Source organism: Phycomyces blakesleeanus, assembly GCF_001638985.1.
Source record: "Phycomyces blakesleeanus NRRL 1555(-) unplaced genomic scaffold PHYBLscaffold_2, whole genome shotgun sequence".
NCBI lineage: Eukaryota > Fungi > Mucoromycota > Mucoromycetes > Mucorales > Phycomycetaceae > Phycomyces > Phycomyces blakesleeanus.
The window spans coordinates 1,691,644-1,714,691 of NW_017265135.1; the positions used below are offsets into that span (position 1 = coordinate 1,691,644).

At 33.8% G+C, this 23,048-nt stretch overlaps 7 protein-coding genes across 7 annotated transcripts; 3 read left to right on the plus strand and 4 right to left on the minus strand.

Moving 5' to 3' along the window:
• Positions 1–345: 345 nt before the first annotated feature.
• On the minus strand, positions 346–1,985 carry PHYBLDRAFT_58654 (hypothetical protein; the record flags this gene model as incomplete). Its single annotated transcript, XM_018440366.1, has 10 exons — positions 346–533; positions 607–663; positions 745–801; positions 867–965; positions 1,026–1,201; positions 1,301–1,328; positions 1,404–1,431; positions 1,571–1,629; positions 1,752–1,838; positions 1,937–1,985. 10 exons carry the CDS (start codon positions 1,983–1,985, stop codon positions 346–348), a joined length of 828 nt encoding a protein of 275 aa, XP_018297647.1.
• A 3,089-nt stretch (positions 1,986–5,074) lies between these two features.
• On the minus strand, positions 5,075–7,115 carry PHYBLDRAFT_139640 (hypothetical protein; the record flags this gene model as incomplete). Its single annotated transcript, XM_018430260.1, has 2 exons — positions 5,075–5,245; positions 6,780–7,115. 2 exons carry the CDS (start codon positions 7,113–7,115, stop codon positions 5,075–5,077), a joined length of 507 nt encoding a protein of 168 aa, XP_018297648.1.
• Positions 7,116–9,019: 1,904 nt separating this feature from the next.
• Positions 9,020–11,431, minus strand: PHYBLDRAFT_162668 (hypothetical protein; the record flags this gene model as incomplete). Its single annotated transcript, XM_018434676.1, has 9 exons — positions 9,020–9,157; positions 9,224–9,258; positions 9,286–9,287; positions 9,928–9,969; positions 10,097–10,362; positions 10,489–10,493; positions 10,822–10,923; positions 11,222–11,229; positions 11,397–11,431. 9 exons carry the CDS (start codon positions 11,429–11,431, stop codon positions 9,020–9,022), a joined length of 633 nt encoding a protein of 210 aa, XP_018297649.1.
• A 365-nt stretch (positions 11,432–11,796) lies between these two features.
• PHYBLDRAFT_139641 (hypothetical protein) lies at positions 11,797–14,678 on the plus strand (the record flags this gene model as incomplete). Its single annotated transcript, XM_018430261.1, has 10 exons — positions 11,797–12,111; positions 12,208–12,303; positions 12,540–12,583; positions 12,751–12,866; positions 12,944–12,964; positions 13,025–13,111; positions 13,252–13,830; positions 13,923–14,064; positions 14,189–14,310; positions 14,419–14,678. 10 exons carry the CDS (start codon positions 11,797–11,799, stop codon positions 14,676–14,678), a joined length of 1,782 nt encoding a protein of 593 aa, XP_018297650.1.
• Positions 14,679–17,145: 2,467 nt separating this feature from the next.
• Positions 17,146–18,884, plus strand: PHYBLDRAFT_130023 (hypothetical protein). Its single transcript, XM_018429329.1, has 2 exons — positions 17,146–17,476; positions 17,596–18,884. Exons 1-2 carry the CDS (start codon positions 17,219–17,221, stop codon positions 18,481–18,483), a joined length of 1,146 nt encoding a protein of 381 aa, XP_018297651.1. The 5' UTR covers positions 17,146–17,218; the 3' UTR covers positions 18,484–18,884.
• Positions 18,885–18,889: 5 nt separating this feature from the next.
• PHYBLDRAFT_179167 (hypothetical protein) lies at positions 18,890–20,242 on the minus strand (the record flags this gene model as incomplete). Its single annotated transcript, XM_018438111.1, has 2 exons — positions 18,890–19,129; positions 19,261–20,242. The coding sequence occupies 2 exons, from the start codon at positions 20,240–20,242 to the stop codon at positions 18,933–18,935; spliced, it is 1,179 nt and encodes a 392-aa protein (XP_018297652.1). The 3' UTR covers positions 18,890–18,932.
• A 787-nt stretch (positions 20,243–21,029) lies between these two features.
• Positions 21,030–23,014, plus strand: PHYBLDRAFT_162672 (hypothetical protein; the record flags this gene model as incomplete). The annotated part of the gene is made up of 9 exons (XM_018434677.1): positions 21,030–21,089; positions 21,326–21,455; positions 21,555–21,626; positions 21,825–21,991; positions 22,085–22,227; positions 22,257–22,391; positions 22,433–22,577; positions 22,679–22,804; positions 22,901–23,014. The coding sequence occupies 9 exons, from the start codon at positions 21,030–21,032 to the stop codon at positions 23,012–23,014; spliced, it is 1,092 nt and encodes a 363-aa protein (XP_018297653.1).
• Positions 23,015–23,048: the final 34 nt, after the last annotated feature.

Here is a 23,048-nt window from a genome sequence, read left to right on the forward strand (position 1 = left end):
AAATAGCTAAAGTACAACTGAGCTGTATTTTTTATTTTTATTTTCTCAAATATTATTATGTACCACTCTCTTCTTTTGAAACAAGAAAAAAGAAAAGTGACTTGGCTGTTCAAGGTAATTTCTCTAAAGTGTTTCCAAGATACTCCCAGATATATTTTAATATCTCTCACAGTAGATCTGAACCTCTTTTTTTTTTTATGCTCTTCTTTTTTTTTTGGTGCCACACATCCCCACCCCAACAACATTTCTTATTTTGTGGTCTGTTATACATATACATCATTGTCTTATTTGAATTTAGCTTTAGCTTTAGCTTTAGATGCACAGTGAATGAACTGCGTTTTAGTTTTAGTTATTGATCTTGATCTTGTCCAATCCAAATCTTTTGAACAATGCATAGTCCTTGACAAAGGCGGGTAGGTAATAGAGCACAAGGGATATAAAAGAGTTTGAGCCATAGGTGATGTATCGAGGAGTCTTGTTAAGTACACGAGATACAACGTGCTCAGCAAAGTCTTCGGTTTGTGTAGCTCCCACTAAAGAATATACATATATATATATATATATATAATTGTTGACCTGATTGTGGTTGTAATAGATGAAACTTACTTTGTGATAAATTGGCTCTGGCATAGATATCGTCAGAAATGGATCGGTAGAGAGAGTCTTGTAGATGTGTGAATAACAAGTATTTATAAAGAGATTAGATGTTCAATAGATTTCCAACAAAAGAAAAAGAAGCCATACCTTCTGGAACAAGAGAATCTGACAACCCAGCTGTACCAAAGTTTGACTTGATTGCACCTAATAAATAAAGCCATTTAACACCAATAACAGCAAGAGATGTATACTGCAGTACGTTAGTTTACCTGGTGCAACAAGAGTGACATCTATTCCGAATGGCTTGAGCTCTAATCTAAGGACATCTGTCATGGAGTGGACAGCAGCCTTTGAAAGAGAGTATATTCCTAACAACAAAAGGTTTGTGTGTTAAAGGGCAATTGTTATTGTTATCATTATTTATTTACCTGCCAAAGGTGTGGCAGTGTAACCGACAATTGAGCCAACATTTACAATCTTTCCAGACTTTTGGTTCACCATGTGAGGCACGACAGCACGACAGACAGAGAGGACACCGATAACATTGGTGTTGATACATCTGTTGATGACTTTGTAGTCGATATCCATCAATGTTCCAACCGCACTATTGTATCCAAATTGGTGTGTGAGAGTTTGTTTGTAGCCATCTATATAATTCTCTTAATTCAATCAATCAGTTGACTGATTGATTGATCAAACTCACGGGCATCCAGCATTGTTGATGAGAATATCTAGCAAGCCAATAAAGAAAAAGAAAGAATAAGATTTATTATTATTAATAATAATAAATTGATGCTTATATTTACCAATACGACCGGCGTCAGCAATTACTTTCTATAAACAATACAAATAATATAAATAATAAAAGATGTATATAAGGTTTGAAGTTTGTTAGTCTAATTACGTGTCCTGATATTTGATATTATCTCTCTCTCTCTTTTTTTTTTTTTTTTTTTTGGTTTCTAGTGATTACTTCAATAGCTTGCTTGATCGAGTCTTGGTCTGTTACATCAAGTGCAATGAGAGAACAACCTAATTCTAAAATTTGCTTATTGATTAATAAAGTTTCGTTTTGTTGATGTTGATGTTAATGTTTTTTTTTTTTTCTTAAGAAAAAAGAATCTAAATTGTTAATTGAGTTTGAGCATTCTTACTTTCCAAATCACCCATGCTGCTGACATTACGTGCAGTTGCAAACACCTGGCAACCTTGTTTGACCAACTCCAGGCAGAGTGAATATCCTTTATACAAACAAATATTGATAGTAATAGTAATAGTTGAGTAATTTTTTTTATTTTATTTTATTTTTTGAGTTTAGGCCAAGGTATGTTTATCTTACCAATACCGCCTTGGGTACATCCAGTAACAAGAGCAACAGGTGAAGACATTTTGTGTAGTCTAAAAACCAAGTTCCTGAACTTTACAAACTAGATCAACTTTATCTTGATATCTTAATATTTTAAATTATTTATTTATTTATATAAGTGTGTGTGAGTGAGTGTTAATGCCTGTTGGTAATTAGAAATCTTTAAAAAAAAAAAATTGAAAAGGCGATGTAAGAAAGAGGCTGTAATGGTGATTATGAAACTAGACCCTGTAAAGATTCTTTGTACAATTTACACAAAGGTACGTAATTTTGATGCATAAATTAGATGAATAGAATAAGTGTTACTAGGGTACAGAAAGTATAAGTTATGTATAATTATACATGATTTACTTTTATTAGTAATCCTTTCTCTCTTTCTTCCTGTGCTCAATATGAACGGGATTTATATTGATTGGCTTGAAGTTAGGTGTAAATGTATTAGATTGTCATTAACAGTACTAATGTCTTTATATTTGTTACTTATTGCTATTCTTACATTCCTAGTAATAGCCAACAATACTCTATTTGTAATAGTCAGTTAATCAAAGTAAAGTAAATTAAAATTAAGGCAAAGTAAAGAACTAGAACTAGAACTAGAATTAGAATTAGAATTAGAATTAGAATTAGAATTGGAATTGGAATTGGATTTATTTTAAACGAATAAATAAATTCGTACCAGTAGCTAGTATTTTCTGTAGAGTGAGTAGATCCACAGTACGCACTATAATCGTTTGTTACTATCTTATCTACTTTACAGTATATATTAAGTATTAGTCAACCAATCAACCAATCAATCAGTTGATCAGTTGATCAGTTAATCAAAATCACTCTAAATTCATTAAAGAATTTTTCCCTGTGTGTGTATATGAAAGTAACTTGATGATTTATTAATGCTATCATTATTACTTTGATACACAGTGGAATACAGCATAATGTTAATGAAATTTGAATGTAAAGATACACTAATACCTGTAATGAATATGAAGATGTTGTTTTTATTGACTATTAATAAAAGTACCTTTCAATTATTATTATTAGTATTGTTTATTTGCTGCTGCTGCTGCTCCTGCTGCTGCTGCTGAGGATCTCTAAAGATTCTTGGCTAAACAGACTAATGCATATCATATACACAAGCACAAAATAATTGTCCTAATATGATGATAATGAATTATTATTATTGTTATAAATACTATATAACTATGTACATGTATTTCTGATCTTCAATACAGATCTTCTATATTCTTCATGTATCTTTGCTTTATTGTTTTGATGATAAAATTGTGCACACTACAGACTTCCCAAACAAACAAACAAACAAAGAGTCTTGTGCATTTCCAATCTACATTGATCGACGTCATCCTACTCGAAATCAAATCAAATCAAATGAAAGAAGAAGAAGAAGCAGAAGAAGGGGTGTGTTGATGTGCCTGATGTACTTAATATCTATATCTACAAATTATTATTATTATTATTATACAGGCAATTGAGAGGTTTTTGATCAATTGATCTTGACCCTTTCAGCCACAATTCAAACAAACCTTTTTGTGTGTGTATATATATATATAGAAAGTGTCTTACACCATCGTGCTCGGGCATTGGATAATTATGAATAAATTTCATGTACCTCAAATTTTACTTCTCTATATAAAAAAATAAATGTTTCAGAAATCTAATGCTCCTGAGCACTATGGGGTAAATAAACAGCTGATTTGTTCTTTATTTTACACAGATCAATTGATTACCATCTTTCTTATGATAGCTGTGTGTTCCTGTAGATCTTGGCTGCTGATTGAGACAATAGCATTAATCTGGCATTTATAATGCAATTCCAGTAAAAGCACAATATGGTAGGGTATTCATTCTTGAATGATTAAAACTAGGGTCCCAAAACTTGATCTTTATTCTTTGACTAGAATGTATTATGTATTATCTTTAATTAATACCACTACTATCACTATAGCTATTAATAATCTTTACCTTTATCTAATTTTATTATCTAGGCGTAAATCTGTCATTAGTTTTTTTTTTGTTTTGTTTTGTTTTGTTTTGAATAAGATATTTATTGCCAATTACTCATCCTGTCTCTAACTCTTACCCCCCTCCTCCCTTTCATTCCCCCCCTTTTCAAACCATAATAAACACCAGAGATATCATTAATTTATATAAAGATATATTATTATTTGTCAGATGTATTTTCTCTTGATGTCCCAAGAAGGAGAAGGGAGGAAATAAAGGGAAACTAAAGATGTTCTTGTGGCAAATGTATATTTTATATTATATGTATATATTTTAACAGCAAACTTTCTATCTTACACAGAACAAGACAGCACAAGACATCACTAGACTGGATAAGACAAGGCTGGACAAAGTTGATTTTATTCGGAATCAAAGCTTTTAAAAAATCTGGCAAATATTTACCTTTTTGTCCACACACACACGCACGCGCATACTAGTCTTTTATTTTTTATTTTAAAAAAAAAACTCTTGTCACCTAATCTTGTGCCACACCCACCCACTCACACACACACATATATATATATATCTTTCTTTCTTTTTTGCACGCCCTGAAGCTTCCTTAATCGAGACTAAATACCGCTTGATCTGGACGAGCATTGACGAATATGATTGGATAGTTCTCAGTCCCACCCTGCCCTGTCCTGCCCTGTCCTGCCCAGTCCTGCCCAGTCTTGTCTTGTTCTGACTTGTTCTGTATTGTCCTGTCCTAACCTAAGCTGGCTTGGCCTGACCTGAGCTGACCATACCTGACCTTACTTGAGCTGACCATACCTGACTTTATATATATATATATATATTTGGGTTGTTCTTGTGTGTTCTTGTGTGTTCTTGGCTGCCCTGTCTTGTTCTGTTGTGCTTGATATTTTACAAAGAAAGAAAGAAAATTAAATAATGATCATAATAACAGTTTGTTATTTTAATAAAAAAAAATAAAGGGTAGGTCAGTTGAACTTTGGAGAGTCTTGAGATTTCGGCATTGACAAAATTAAGAAATAAAGTACAAGTATAAATATATAGATATAGACATAAGAGAATACAAGGTGTCCTCAACCGATAAAGCCGATGAGGATAATTTGGGGGGGTAGAATGACCTATCTAATGGTCAGCAATAGTAGTGGTAGTGGTAGGAATAGTAATTGTAGCAGTAATTGTAACATTGGTACTATTACTATTACTGGTATTGATTGTGATTGTGATTGTGGCAGTGGCAGTGGCAGTGGCAGTGATAGTGGCGTGTTTATGATAACTACGATCATTTAGTATTCCCTTTTTATTCATTGAGATCTTTCTTTCTTTCTTTCTTTCTTTCTTTTCTTTTCTTTATCGGTTTTGTACACAGCACATCTGATTAACAAAGTACTAGTAATACCTGTCTGTCTGTCTATCATTTGCAGAGACGCTATATAGATACATGTATATATAATATACTTCTGGTGTGTCCAATAGTCTCAATCAAGGCACGCCATCATTGGGAAAGATTGGCAGAAGCATGCCAAGACAATAATGTACATTTTTCTTTTAGAGTGCACGTGAAACTTAATCAGACTCCATCAAAGTCATTCATTCATTCATTCATTCATTCATTCATTCATTCATTTGTATTTTGTATTTTGTATTTTGTATTGTTATTGGTTTGGTTTATCAGCCATATATAAATCTAATCTAATTCCTCTTCAGGCTAATAAACAAGAAATGCCTGGTGAGCCATCCAAAGCTCCTAAATCCATTTTACCCATTTACCCATTTACCTATTTATTACTCCCCTTTCTTTTTAATTCTTTGCTCTGGTCAAACAAGAAAATTTGTGCAGCCTGCATCTTATCTAATTTATCTTTGCTTTACTTTACTTGCAAGTGTAAATTACAGTCTCATTCTATTACTTAATCCATTACTCCATTAACATCTATCTATCTTATCTTGCGTCTTTTCTTCTCTCTCTTTTTTCTCTCTCCGCCCCACCCATTCAAATCTTCTAAAAATAAAAATAAAATTAAAAGGAAATAAAGATGGTGTGCCAAAATAAATCAAAAAAAAGAAAAAAAGTTCCTGATATTCACAGTACAATTCTCTCTTTTTTTTATATACATACATGTTAATTTATATTTCAAAATTGGGAGAACATTACATTACATTACATTACATTCCATTCCATTGTGATAAAATGTATGTATATATGTATATATATATATATATATATATTTTTTGTGATAAAATTTGATTAATGAGTGAGTGAGTGAGTGAGTGATATATATTATAATATATAGATAAATAATGATAATGATAGATGGTAATCTAAGGCATGCAAACAAGAAGCTAAATAGAAAAAAAAAAAGAATATACAGGATAGAAAATTTTAAAGAGGAAAAGATGTACAAGAGAATGTTATGAATGATGATAATGAAGAGCTTCTGTATCCGTTGGTGTTGAATGAATCGGCCTTTGGACCATTGGAAATAGAGAGATTTGGTGTGTGCAATATGATAGACAGGAATGAATGATGCATGTTAGGTATAAAGATATATAGGTATGGCTGGCTAATGAATGAATAAGATAAAATTGGAAAGCAAGTGAAAAGTGAGGGATATGGATAATTGTGATGAATGGTATATGAGTGCTGTATGTATGTATGTATGTATATATGTATGTATGTGAAGAGAGAAAATAGTGTTGATTCTGCCCCCCCTTTTTTTCTTGCTTGCTTGCTTGCTTGTTGGTTGGTTGGTTGGTTGGTTGGTTGGTTGGTTGGTTTCTTTAGGCATAGAGACAAGGCAAGATATCCAAAGGTCCTTTAACACAATACTCGACTTGATTTCATGGCTGAGCTTGATTCTCGATGGTGTTGGTGGTGATGGTGGTGTTGTGCACAACTTGAGGTCGAACTTGAGGTCGAACTTGAGCCCAACTCGCAGCCATTATTGGCATTATTGTCGGGGTCCAGTTCTTCGTAAGCAGGAAATGAAAAGTAGAGGTCTTCAAATGGACTGCTTGGAGTTTGTTTCTCTTCATGGCTCGATTGCTCAGTGTGGATGTGGGATTGCGTGTTTTGCTCAGATGGTGACATTAGCAAGAGGAGTTGGCGAACAAAAGAAGGAAGTGAATTGCGACGGGTGTATTCGGTTGAGTGCTGACTGGACATAATATGCAGCAAGTAGGTGTACGTTGTGTGTGAGTCGGTTGAGATGGTTAAAGAAGTGAAAAGGAAATTTATTTATTTTATATATGAGAGAGAGAGAGAATATTAATAGTTGAGCTTTTTTTTTTTCTTTTTTTTTGATTTATATATTTTTATTTTATATATAAATAAGCTATTTTACTTTATGTTATGTTATGTTATGTTATGTTTCTATATGCATACATGTATAATATATATAATTTATAATATACGTGTATATGTAGCATAGTGTAGCATAGTGTAGTGTAGTGTAGTGTGATTGTCCTGGCATATTTCACACTATATTATATATATATTTTAAAAATATCTTTGAGAGGTAAGTACATCGGTCTAGGACCCGATCCAACCCCAAGAGAGTCAGCTAACAAAATATAAGACTTTTTATGTTGTTGTTGTTGTTGCTGTAAGGAAATCTATGGCTTTCACACACAAATACACTAAACTATATTCAATAAATAAATAAATAAATAAGAGAGAAAGATAATAATAATAATAATAATAATAATTTATTTATTATGGTTAGGATTATAATAATAATAATAATAATAATAATAATATCTATCTATAAAGATAGAAGGGGAGTTGTTTGTTAAAGTGAACGTTATAGGGGCAAGAGGTTTATTTTAAAGGATCTATTTCCAACCACAGTTAAGAACTCAAGCCAATAGACATATAAACAAATGAATGAATTTACCTTTGATATCTTGTATGTGATCAAGTATATAATATTTCTATTGCTATTGCTATTGATAAGCAAAATCAGTAATATCATGTTTGATTTGTAGGCAGTAAATGTTAAATACATACATATCTTTTATTATATTATTCATTCGTTCAATTTCTTTAATACTAACAACAGGTATCAAAGCAACATTACAGAGATCTATACACTACACATGGGTATTACTTTTAGCATCTGAACTATCGCGCGCCTTTCCCAGCCCTCTCTCCACTCCACCCCTCCCCTCTCTTCTCCTCCCCTTTCTCTCCACCCTTTTGTACTCCGGGTGTTTCTTATTTTTCCCCCACGTTTCTGACAAACACATGTTTATTTGCAAAAAAAAAAAAAGTGCTTTGGATAAATCAAAAATAGAGGGAGGGAGGTAGAGATAGTGCGTGTGTTTTTTGTGTTTGTATTTGTGTTTGTGCGATAGTGTGATGGTTGTGATAGTGTGCACAAACTCAATTGGCACAGTTTGTGGAATGCTTTTCTTGTCTCACTCATTTAGTCAGTCAGTCAGTCAGTCAGTCAGTCAGTCAGTTAGTCACTCTTTCATTCACCCACTTGTTAATTTACTTATTTACTCTATCAATCAATCAATTTAACCAGCCAATGGTCCATACCTACTCTTGGTATTTTCTTTTATTTACTATTCTTTTCCTTCTTTCTTGTATAATAGACTGTCTGAAGCACTCCTCTTGTGTGATACGCCATGTGAAATCCATGCAATTAGTATTAGTATTAGTATTAGTATTAGTTTTATTGATCAGAATAAAATTAGTCAAGAAACAAATTAATAAAAAAAAATATCATTGTAATGGGAATAGTAATCTACAAAATCTACTATACAATACACAATACACACTCACCCTTCTATACCATTTCTCCCTTCTCCTTCTTGTACTTTCCCGCCACAAACCAATTTGCTCATCGGAATCTTTCTTTCTTGGCTTTAATTGTAATACCAGATTTGTACACTTTTCTTATATATTATTCTTATTATTAAAAACCTATTATAATTTTGCCATTCTTTTATTTTCATTTTGACTTTCAACTGATGATGACGATAATAATAATAGTAGTAGTAATGGTGGTGGTGGTGGTGGTGGTGATGATGATGATGACACACATACATAAAAAATAATAATTAATAATGGCACCCGGATGATAGTTCGGGATCGGCCCTAGCAAATAGAAATAAAACTGTAAAATAGACAGACAAGATGGACGGACAGAAAGGCAGAAGCAAAGGCAGGTGGCAGTACTGGCATCTCAAAATTATCAACTAAAATAATAATAATAATAATAAAAAAAAAGTCTCCAGATTATTGATTAATTCTTTATTTTTTACTATTCTAAAATATTTTATACTCATCTTGACAAAACCTATACAACACATACCCACACACTCACATCTACACACAAATACACACACAAACGCACATGTATTCAATTGCCTGACGTCAGATGATCTGGGCTACGTTTAGCAAATATGAATAGTTTAGTAAAAAAAGAAAAAGAAAAAGAAAGAAAAGGTTCCGTGTTTCTATCATCTCTTTTTGGTGCTTTGATCAGAATGGCGTGTCACTTTTTTAATTTTATAATAATTATGGTTTTTGTTGGTTAAACTTTCTTAAGACTCTTTACTTGTCTTGAGATTGTTTCAATTTTCTTTATCTTGAAAACACAAACAAACAAATAAATAAGCTACTAATAAGTAATTATCTTATATATCACTTGTGCTAATAAAAATAAAAAGGTATAAATTTCCAAAAAGATTATTATTATTATTTTGAATTAAATTGAATTCATTTGTTTCTTCTCTCTCCCCCCAATTTTCTTGTTATATGTTATTTGATTGGTTATTAAATAAAACTCAGAATATTAAGAAAACGCAAAAACTATCGCAACTATATTTATTGCGTAAACATTAAAAGTCCGAAGATATTGAGAAAGAGATTGTGAGTGAGTTGTATATTGTGTAAGTCCTTAAACTGTTGAACTTCCTTGAGATGGGAAAGTCCAAAAAAACAAAAGTCATTTGATGTCTGTTACTTGTCTTGTACTCTAAAGCTACTATTTCTGTCTTTTATATTACTTTTCAATAGTAATTAATATATATATATATATATATATATATATATATTAATGGCAGCGACAAAGACAAGAACAAAGAAAAAAAAATGATCAACTGTGTGGCACCACAAAAGGGCTCGACTTTTACCTTTTTGTTTTTGTTTTATGGCCTAACAAAAATGTGCCTTGGCCATGACAGATCAGCTTGTTTTCTTGTCCTACTGTCAAGAGTACCAAAGCAAGAAAGAAGGAAAAAAAGAAAATCAAATCGAATCGAATCAAGTCAAATCTTCCGTGAGAAGACACATCCCGACAGAGACACAAAAAGACACGCACAAAGAGACCCGGAATCGGACCCACACTGTTAATAATAATATTACCCTCATCATCATTGAGCCCTTGTGTTTTTTCTTTCTTTCTTTATTAATTATATCATTTTAAATACACAACACGCATATATATATATATATATATAATCTATCTACTGGTAATGATATTAATTTCAACACAATAAAATACCACTTTGTGGCTCAAAAATACCTTCCCTTTTTTTATATATATATATAAAAAAATCATTAATTCAGTGAATAATTTATAGGTGTGAGCGAAAACATTACAAGATAATAATAAAAAAAAAATTGAATTTTATTTTATTTTTGGTTGTGAGTTCGATCTCGATTGCAATTCTCATATTTATAGTCATAGTCATGGTCATTTTAAAGTGTGAATTTTGAATCGAAATATTAACCTAACCATTCAATTCAATATCCCTTCTCTCTATGTATATACTCAATAGCCACAGTGAATTTGAATCGAGGGGGGAGGGGGATGAGTTTTTTTTTTTTTGTGTGTGTGCGCGCTTTATTTTCTTACATCTATTCTTAATACTACTGCCTTGTGGTGTATCCAAGTACATCATGAGATTTTCTAGTGCACTTTTCAATAAGCAGAATTTCCCTTTTATTTCTACTAATACTAAAAACCAAAACGAAAAAGAAACCAGAATTTTACACAATTTAATCAGTTTCCAATTGTCTGAAAGTAAAATATACGCATATATACATATACATATTGGTAGAAAAATCATATACTCGACAAGTGTCTAAAGAACAAGAAGCCTTGAGGAAGAAGAACAAGATACAGAAATAACAACAATCAGGGTTTTGCATACCTTCTTCGCCCCCTTGCACAACTTGCCTTTATCTGCCTGTCTGTCTGTCTGTCTCTTTATTTCTGTTTCGATGTCTCTATAAATACCTATATACCTATATACCTATATATCTATATGTTAATGTATAAGCGTAAGATTGTATGTGTGTGTTTTGGTTTTGGCTTTAATTTTTTTTATTCTTGTTCCTGTTCCTGTTCTTGTATTCTTGTTTATTTAGCTACCTTACTTGCTTATTTGCATATCAATAATAACCAATGGTTAACTAGCTACAGCTTACTGCGTCACAGTACAAATGTATATACATGTGTCCATGTAGAATATAATACATCTCTCTCTCTCTTCAAAAATAAATAAATAAAAAGCTGAGAATCATGCAAAACCAAGTCATTCAGCTAAAAACAAAAGAAGGCAAAAAAGAGCAACGTCTTTTTTGTATACTTCTTTTATATAAATTATTAATTATAAATCATAAATTATTATTATTGATCTAAAAGGTAGTCCTATTACCATTGCCATTATCATTGCTATTATCATTGGATTCTTTTACTTCTTTAAAAGACAAAAAAAAAAGAAGTTTTATTAAATCAAATCATTAACCATTTAATAAATAAATTAATTAATTAAATAAATATATAAATATTATTATTGTTATTGTTATTATTATTACTTATTAAATAATGCATGAAAATTCAACGGACAATCTACACAATCCTGTGTCTGCTGCCATAAACGATCATACATCGTCACCATCCTCAATGCACTCTCTCGAACTATCCCAACAAACCCAGAACTCGCTACCTGTCGAAACTACAAAGAAGTCGATTCCCAAATCATCGTCTCTGGCTCGATTGTCAGCCGTAGCCCAGAAACGAGTGTCCCTCAGACCGCCGGTCAACAACGATCCTCGACTCTATTCCAAAGGGAAAAAAAGATGGATCCTAGCCTGTCTAGCACTCGGATCTTCACTCAATGGACTCTGTTCGACAATCTATGTATGTAATTTACAACTGGCTAACTGGCCAACTGGCCAACTGACTAACCAAAACAGAAATTTATTAATTAATTCATTTAAATATATTTATAAAAAGTTTCCTGCCTTACCTCACATCACAAAAGATCTACACACAAATTCGGTGGGCATGTCTCTGACAACATCCCTATTCATTCTATTCGGAGGTATCGGTGTAAGTGTTTTGGCTAACTACTCTATAATCCCTTTTCCAATTTCCTGTTTCTGTACGTAATAGGGCACAATTCAATCATTCTTGAGCTTCTATCTACACTCAAATACACACACACTTTCTCTTATATATATATAAAAGGGAGAAGGGGTTGAAATATTGATCAAACATACATCTCTGCTTATTTTCATCTATCTATGTATCTATGCATTTTTTGTATGTATTGCATACAACTATAGCCTATTCTGTGGGCCTCGATGTCAGATTTCTATCACATAAGAAGGTAAATTGATATACAATACATATAAAGAAATGTTAATTAGAAAGAAAGAATAGAGAGTAAGAGAAAGAGGACAGTTTAAATCAATTGATCCATCTGATTTCCTTCTTCTTAATTGATTGATTGATTGATTAGTTTATTGGCCATTAATGTATCTATATATACTTTAGGACACTATATCTCAGTTCATTGATCGTATTCATCGTTGCATCTGTCGGTTGTGGTTTATCGGGAAATGTCTGGGTTCTTGTGGTTTTACGTTGCATACAATCTGTAGGAACATCAGGTAATGTGCTTTGTGCAAGTCTCTCTTTCTTTCTTTTTTGTTTGCATTATATGTATTTATCTGTGCCTTTATTCTAGTCACAAACTCTGTTGGTGCAGGTGAGCGACAATTGCCAATTTCGTATAGAAGAATTTGCTTATTTGACCTTTCTTTATTAGGAACTGTGTCTGATTGCTGGGAAGTAACCGAGCGAGGATCTGCCTTTAGTATACTATTTCTCGGTCAATTCTTTGGTCCATTGATAGGTAAAACAAAACAAAAAATTACTACTCTTATTATTATTATGTTGGTACTTTGATTTTGATTTGTCAAAAATGCAAAAAGCAAACATATAAAAAAAAAACAGGTTTTCTAAAAACCAATTTATATATATATATGTACATAGGTCCAATCATAGGAGGAGGAATCACTACAGTACTTGGATGGAGAGCAACATTTTGGTTTTGCGCAGCTTATGGTGCTTTTTTGTTTTGCTTCTTGTTTGTATTCTTACCCGAAACCTACCGTGTCGAACAAATATGGGATGCTCATCTTTTCCACACTCCAGAACCAAAGAATCCTCAAACAGAAGCAAAGACGAGTCTTACTGCAGTGTCTGGTCTATCCGGTATATCTGGCCAGCCAGACCAGTCTAGGTTGTCTAGGCTGTCTAGGCTGTCTATTTCAGATGAAAGTAATGAACATACTCAGGTCGATTCTACCAGAGATCTTGAGGCAGCCGATAATGTCGATCAAACCCAAAATGAAATCAATTTGCCTTCATCCTTAAGAGATCACCAATCGACAGCAGAAAAGCAGTCTGTGCAGCGTCTCAATCCATTCCAAAGCATAACAATGCTGAAACATGTGTTCGTATTGCTTGTAGCAATACAGACTGGTGTGTGCTTTGGCACAATGTTTACAGTAGAAACTATTATCCCTGATCTCTATGAAAGCACTTATGGTCTCAAATCGTGGCAGACAGGTAAATATATATATATATAGTAAACCTTCAAGCAGGAAAATATTAACTATTTGTTGATTGTATATGTATGTCGGTTGGTGGGATGTTTATAGGTCTAAGCTTTGTGGGTGCTGGCGTGGGTAATTTGATAGGATCTTTTGTGTCCGGAAGACTGTCTGATTATTTACTCAAGCGAGCTCGCCGTCAGCGTGGTGGCAAGTCAAAAGCAGAAGATAGGCTGACTTTGAACGCATGGTAAATATATATATATGTATATATATATTAAGAGTAGAAGTGTAAAATATAAAGAAATATCTGTTAACAATATAATGATGATAATTTGTTATGTCTCAATTCTCCCTTTATTGTCTCTATCTAGGCCAGGTGGATTTGTTCTTGTACCCCTTGGAGTACTTATTTTTGGCTGGTGTATCCATGCACATCTTACCATCTGGGCATCCATGATTGGATTTGCTATTGTTTGCTTTGGAATGAGTCAAGGTAATATGTTTTCTTATTATTATTATTATATAAATAAATAGATAGATAGATAGATAGATAGATAGATAGAGAATAATATATTAAATATATATATATATTTCTTGATAGTCTATGCATCTGGGTCCGCTTATCTAGTAGACGCACTGCCAGGAAAGGGTGCTTCTGTCACAGCTGCTGCAAACCTGCTTCGTATGGTAATGGCTTGTATACTGAGTTTAATAGCTCATCCAGTAGTCGAGTCAATCGGTCCAGGGTACCTCGCTACAATTCTGGCCAGTCTTAATATCATTGGAATGTTTTGCTTTGTGTTTGTCAAGCTAAACGGCCAAAAGATGAGACAAAAGTTGACGTTTGGAGAAGTGTATTGATCAGTTTAGCTTTAGATAAATGCAAGCATATAGATATATCTCATACTATCTTTTTTTTTATTTATTTATTTAATTTTCATTCGTTATTTACAAACCAAACAGACAAGCAGGCAAATAGACGTACAAACACAAGAGCATATTTTCTTTATTTAAATCATTTTCATTATTCTTCATTAGCATTCATTTGTATTACAGTAGACCATTGATTCAATTCCACGATATATACGTCAAAATAAATAAGTCAAAATAAATAACAAAGCAGCCTTGGTTTAATGTATTTTATCAATCAGTAGAAAGGTTATCCACATGTGCAATTGACGCATTTGCAAGAGGGGCCACAGCTATTAAAGTCGAAATCAATAAATCAATAATTATCTCTGTAGTTTCATTTTAGTCTATTTGGATGATGTGAAACAGGTCTAGAAAACCAATCAGCCAATTCAATTGACTGCCTAACTAATGATTACCCGCAAGCTTTTCCATCATCGTTTTCCATAATGTATTTTGATATTGATTGTAAATTTAATTGATTAAGACTGGACTGGACTGGACTGGACTAGACTGTATTGTATTGTATTGTATTGTATTGTGTTTGATTTGATTTGATTTGATTTGATTTGATTTGAGGTTTGACAAAGAAAGATACAACAATTGAAATTTCTTCCGGTAATTATACTATCTTTCATGGTCTCGGGATGTGTATGTCGTCTTCTTTTTAGTTAAACTGTACAAAGGCAATAAGCCATCAATAGACAAATGGACAAATGGTGTATAAATATATATATATATATATACATATATATATATCTTTGTGACACAAGTAGTTGTACCCTTGATAATCATACACTGTGATTAGCCAAAATCTATTTGTCTTGAAACCCGAGGTTTGATTAAACTCCTTTTTTTTTGTTTTTTTTTGCTGTTGTTATTAATGTTTTTTGTTGTTTTGTTTTGTTTTACTTAATTAATATCCAAAGAAAAGGCAAGGCTGTATTAGCTAAATAGCCAAATAGCTAACTAGCTAGTAGCCAGCAGTAATAGAAATGATACTCTTATGACTCGTTCTTAAGACCAACAAGGCGGATTTGGCTATACTTGATGATCACTTTAAAGAATCAATATCTTGGCTTGTACAATACTATACTGTATTGTATCGAAAACCAGTCTTTCTTTTTTGTTGTTGTTGTTGTTGTTGTTGCTGTGATCATCCCCCCTACCCCTACTCCTCTCTCCCCCTTGCAAAATCCCTCGAGGATAATTATTTACGTCAAGAATACTATAGTATATTATACTGTACGGCATTGGTCTGTACGGCATTGCACTGTACGGCATTGCACTGTACGGCATTGCACTGTATATTTGTATATCTTTCTTTATTTATATTACTTGCCGTGTAGTGTTCTCACACTACTGTGGTACAGGAATGAGTGTAATGATTAACGTATTATGGTAGCTAAGCACTAAAGATACAGTTAAATATTTTCGGAGGAAACTATTTACAAATAATTGGCTCCAAAGCCTTTGAGAACTCCAATTAAAAAATGATTGTTGATAAATTATCTCTATTTTTTTTTATAGATACGAAAAGAGACTCCATTTTTATTTGAATCTTTTTTTTTTAAAAAAAAAAAAAGATTAAGATATAATACTTGAGTTTGTATGTAGGTGTAGGTGTAGGTGTAGGTGTATATGACTCCTACAACAAAACTTGAGATAGAGGTATACTTATCTAAAGATTATTAGCCAATAAAAGATACCGTTTTTCTTTTATCTTCCTTAGCATAACCCAATAATTTTTAATTCCGGAATCCGGGCCATTGTATAATACAAAATATTATAAGACTAAAATTCTGTCCTGTCTACACAATTCACACAATTCACACTCTACACACTCTACACACTGTACACACTGTACATATTCTATCTTCTTTTACATTAACTGTAATACCCATTCAAACTCTTATCAGTCAAGACAAGAAGAAAAGAAAAAAAAAGATAAAAGAAAAAAAATCGTTAAGCGTAGTTTGGAACGGTATGGTGTCATCTATGGCGCAAACGTGTACGCCTTAATAAAGTTTCTTTCGTTATTTTTCTGTCATTTATTAAGATACACCACACTACACTACACTACAGCCCTATAGAAGCTTTACAAGACATATCGCTCTGGTTTTTTTTTTTTTTTACTCGGCGAAATAGAAGAAAAAATATCAGCCAAGGGTTGAAAGAGCGCCCGTACCTGTGCTCATTGAAATGATAGATTGCGCCATCAAAGCGAATCACGCAATACATTAGCTTTATTCACCATAGAAGACATCCTTGAGAACTGCCATAGTTGACTATCAAGTATTCCCATAGCTCTATAGATAATAATTAGTCAGACTTTGCTATACACACACATACAAACGCGTAAATATATTCATATATATATATAAGCATCTCAAAACAACAATTTACCTTTCTTTTCTTCAATACACACACAATCAATTCAAAACCTTTTACCTCTTTCTTTCTCTCTCTCTCTCTATTTCAACAAGTAACAAATGTCTGCTGCAGTCCACAACACTACTGACTCTGACAAGCCTGCTCAAGCAAATGAGCCAGGAAAATGGCGTTCATTCTCCACCCAAGATGAAAATGCCGTAGCCGCTGTCTTTCCTGACAGAGTTACTGGTCCTTCGGTTTGGGATGGAAAATATCTCGAAAACCACCCAGAGGAGTGGATTTACTATCTCACTGAGGATGACATCAAAGACATCGACAGTGGTCTCAAGCACTTTAACTCCCTGAACCTTCCTTTGGTAGATATCTATATACAAAAAATATTATACGTATATCAAATGCATGATTTCTAAACTATTGGCGTTTTATTTTTTTATTTTATTTTATTTTATAAATTGATCTGATTTGATTTTATCAGATTGAGATCAAGGAGACAAACTTCCCTCTCGGAAATTTTACAAAAATTATCAAGAAACACCAAGAAGATTTCTTCAAGGGAACTGGTTTTGGACTTTTGCGTGGATTTCCTATCACCAAATACGATCGCAAGGACCAGGCTGCCATCTTCATGGGCATTGGTTCCTACATTGGCACCCTTAAGCCCCAGAATGCAAAGGGCCATGTCTTGGGCCATATCAAGGATCTCACGACCGGCTCGACCACCAAGAGCGTCTACAATGTCGATGACCCAACCACGCGTATCTACGCCACCCGCAAGGCCCAGCCTTTCCACGCCGATGGCACTGACATCGTTGCCTTGCTGTGTTTGTCTGAAGGTGAATCTGGCGGACTGAGCTCGGTCATTTCATCCCACACGCTCTACAACCGCCTCTCTGACCTGCGCCCCGATATTGTCGAGCTCTTGAAGCAGGCCTGGTTGTGGGACAAGAAGGGTGAGCATGGCCCCAACGAAGCACCTTATCTTGCTGCCCCTCCCATCGTCTTCCACAAGGATCATCTTTTTACCTTCTGGGGTCCTCACTTTTACGAAACCGTCACTCGCTTCCCTGGTGTCACAGTCGAGGCCGAGAAGTTTGAGGCAATGGAGTACGTCCAGAAACTCTGTGAGCGCGAGGCTCTGAACATGAGACTCGAGGTCGGAGACATCCAGCTTGTCCAGAACTACCAGCTTTTGCACGCCAGAACCGCCTACACTGACTCTCCAGAGAAGACCCGCCATCTCTTGCGTCTCTGGTTGATGGTCAATGACCGCGATGTCCGTTGGTCGATGCCTTATGCCAAGGATGATGTCAACTATGACTATGCCTACCTTGGAAAGCAGACTGTTCCCTTGGAAGCCGAGTAAACCAATATACATATATATATCAATTAGCAATAAGGTTCAATAGTTAATAAGCTACAAACTGTTTTTTTTTTGTTTCAACACTCAATCCCTCCTCTTTACTTTTATTTTCTATTTCTATTTTTTGATATTATACCCTATTCTTTTATTCCTTTCTTTTACATACTCTTATATGTGTCTATTGTATATATTTATATTTATATATATGATACACATTTCAAAAATTATGCACAAAATAATAATAATAATAAAAAACACTCTATTTCCAACCTTCTTTTTATGATTATTGATATATTGATATTATCACATATACATTTTTTGGAGTTATATAATACAAAATATACATATTTGGGCCAAGTGTTAACTTGTAATTAATAATAATAATAAAGGTGTATGTGTATGTGTATGTGGGTTTTTGTTGTTGTTGTTTATTTCCTTTTATTTTCTTTTTATTACCAACGAATTCTTTCACACTTGGATTCGTCATAACTGTGTGACATTGCTCCTCGATAAAGTTCTTTCAAAACTCTTCCTCTCAGTATCGTATCATCCACAATTCTTTCACAGTGACATGCTTTTACGCGACCGTACCAGACGCATCGTGTTCCATTGTGCGTAATACAGATAACATTACCTGCGAATTTATGGCCTACGGACACGCAGAAAAAGAGGGGTTATTGAATTATTATTTAAAATAAAATTAAGATATACGCAAACATACACATACACATACACACACACACACATATATATATATATTGCTTAATTTGATTACGTTACCTCCAACATGGCTCACCATCAGGATAGCCGTTCCTCCTTCACCTTCACTAATGTCCTTTTCGCGCAAGACATTGTCAAACTCGCGTCCAAGGATTTCGGCCGTGACGCCACATAGCTTGTCTCTCTTGCGGTGCGAGCAAATCAAGATCATTGAAGAATAGAGGTTTTTGTGGACCACCATGTTTCCTAGATTCTTGGACTTGTAATAATCTTCGTCAAGCACGACTGGTGCGACCGGGAGTGGTGTGGCAAGAAAGGCTTCATAGAATGCCTCTGCATCGTCGGGAGTAACATTAGAAATGATGATATTGTCGGGTAGCAAAACGATATCGTGTGAGTTTGGTAGGGTAGAGTGTGTGGCGAGCATAGAAGTATTGGTGATGATTGCTCGGTTCTGGGGTGGCCGGTCGTTGGTGACCATGCTTAGGTTTGCGGCAAAGGAACCCCAGTCCTCTTCGATCCGTTCGGCCCAGTCCGACTCGCCGGTGCTGATAAGAACGTGGCGGCTGTAGGGTTTCATGGATCCCAGCAGAGGAGAAATATGATCAAATTTGAGGTATGAGGGGTATTCCTTGTGGTCGTCGCAGGGAAGAGAGCAAGTATTACATGGATCGGTGAGGAGGAGATCAATAGGAGGGATTTGATCAATGTCAACCTCTGTGGCTTCATGTCCATGACCATGACCATGACCATGACCATGTTTACCCCCGCGTCCGCGTCCGCGTCCACGCCCACGCCCACGCCCACGCCCACGCCCACGTTCATGTCCATGTTCATGTCCATGTTCATGTCCATGTTCATGTTCATGTTCACGAGAATTAGGATTAGATTGAGCTGTTTCAAGCAGAGGATCTTGTTTTTGTTCTGTTTTTGTTTCTGGTTCTGGTTCTGGTTCTGGTTCTGACACAGGAGCTTCTTGAATTATAGGTTCAGGATCGCGTCCAAATACAGCAGTCCTCAGCTGCTGTATCCAATAAGACATTATGATGATACTTGACATGCAAAAGGAAAAAAAAAAGGAAAGAAAGATAAAGAAAAGAAATAGAGCTTTTATATAGTAATAGTGATAATAATACAATAAAAAAAAGATAAATAATGATTGATTAGAAATGCGAGGAATACAGAGAGTTAAGATAATACAAAGAAGCTAAAGAAGGTAAAGAAGAAGAAGAGTGGTTGTACATGTGTATGTAAATATTCGGTCAGTAGGAAAATAAATAAATAAGTAGCTCATTGTTATTATTTTTATCAGATCCTAAGAGTTGCTTTTTTAGCTTGTAACCTTAAATTGGTTTCAAATATATATATAAATATATGTCATGGCCAATTAAATTAAATAGCGATGTTTCAAAATACTTATCGCTGTTTCAATATCAAGGATCCAATTCACGTACTTGGATATGAAGCAGGCTACATGGGATTATTTATCCTGTTTGATATATATATTTGGGGTTAATTTCCTTTATAATATAAAAAGAATAATGATAATCAAGAATTAGAGAATTAAATTGGATTTGTCCCCAACCAAAAATAAAATAAAGTATAAATGGATTGGGTTGGGTAGGACTGGTCTGATATTGACTTGGTGGTCATTAAAGAATACTTGTCAAACAAAGATGTGCAAGTTTATTTTTTAAGGAATAGTGGTACCAAGTGTCATCAACGCGGAAAGGAACAAAGGAAAGAGAAATATTGTGTGTGTATATATTTTTAAACGAAACGAAACGAAACAAAATGAGATATTTATAAAACTAATACCATTACTAGTAATGATCGTGTTAATGATAATGATTATTGAAGGGTGCTTTTTTTTTTGCTATACTGTGTCGGTATGTAATTGAAGTCAAAAGTCTGCTTAATGTTTCTATAGGTTTTAGGATGAAGATTGTGTTTTATATAACCACTTGTATATACCTATATCTTTACGTATATTAATTTTCATTTTCATCAGATAAAGAAAATTAAACCAACTTGAGCACAAAAGTAGTATAGACCTGGACAGCTAAATTTTTTTTTTTTTTTATTTTAAATATATATATATCTACAAACTGACTGTGGAATTCAGGTAAGACAAAAATCAACCACAAGCCCCGATGAGCGCGACATTCCAGCCACCGAGTTTCCTGTGCTGTGCTTCAACCAAGCAATGCCAACTTCTGAAGAGACCGCTGTTTACCTCAATGATTACACCGACAGTATGTCTCTTTTTTATTATCTAAATCGCTCTTATATCATGTTTTTGCTACCGGCTCTCAAGGCTAATCAAGTACTCTTATGAATCACTGTTGTTGTAGCAACCGAAGTACTACCGCTTGAATTACAGCGTAATTTTACTCTCATTCGACAATTAGACGAAGGAGCTCAAGGTTAATTGAAACCCTATTTTTTTTATAAATATAAATATAAATATATATATATATTATTTTACTTTATTTTTTGCTGTTTTATTTTGTAAATGTAAATGCATAGATTTAGAGAATTTGAATTGATCATCTAATGCAATATAGCCCAATCTAATCTAAATCTAATTGAATTCTTAAAATAACCATTTAATTAATCTTCAGATCTTATGGAAAAGGTCGCTGAGAAATCTCTCCGATTAGCAGAAGCCAAGACTGTATTGTTACCAGAAGAGCGTCAGGAGCAACTAGTTGTCATTGGGCGACTTTTGAACGAAGCGCTCAAAAAAGGAGAAGAAAAGTTTGCACTTGCAAAGTCAATTTATGATACTGTAAGATGATAGTTTTATATTTTATACTTACATACTTATATTTACTAAAATTTTTCTTTCTGTCTGTATTTTTTGTTTCTTGGGGCTTGGTAGGTCGATAGACATTGTACACGCCTAGATAATGATTTACAAAAGTTTGAGAATGGAAAATACGGTGGATCTGGTCGATCTATTGAACAGCAGACACCCACAAGAGCACAAACAGAAGAAATTAGTATTGAGCCTGAAAAAGGCAAGTGTGTTCTTAATAAAGACGGATAAATAGACGAAGAAAGAGAACAGAAAAAAAAAATGAAGAACAAGAAGTAAATATGTCGAAATTGATTTCAATGATGAATTATGATGACACTTATAATGGTGGTGGTGGTAGTGGTGTTGAGTATGAGGATAACTATGAATCGTAGATACTTGATCTATTTAATTTACCTATTGTGATTTTAGAAATCTACAAGGAACAAATTATTACAGCAGAAAAAAAGGGAAAGAAAGGGAAAAAACGAAAGACTGTGGAGAAGGAAGTAGAACAAGTAGTAGAGCCACAGGGGAATTATCTTTCTACAGAAGATGCAAAAAATCATGCAGAAGCGTAAGTCTAATTTCATTATTACTGTTATTGTTTCTGCTACTGCTACTGCTATTATTACTATTTTATTCATTTAATCAGAACTTAATATTGACCACAAAAAGATATTTTACTGTGATTTTGATAGTGTGATTTCGATGAGCCATCTTCCAATTGACCCCAATGAACCGTTATATTGCTACTGCCAGCAGGTATCATTTGGTGAAATGGTTGCCTGTGACAATGAAGAGGTACGTTTTGTGTAAGAGTTTTTTATTTTATTTTATTTTATATAGTAAATTACCATTCTTATGCTCATATTGTTATATATATGTATGTGCATATAGTGTGATATCGAATGGTTCCACATTGAATGCGTTGGTCTAAAGGTCCCACCCAAGGGCAAGTGGTACTGCAAGAATTGTGGATCTGACACAAAGAAGCCAAGGAGGTTATTGTAAATCCACAAGAAACCTGCCTTTCTTCTTCTCCCCC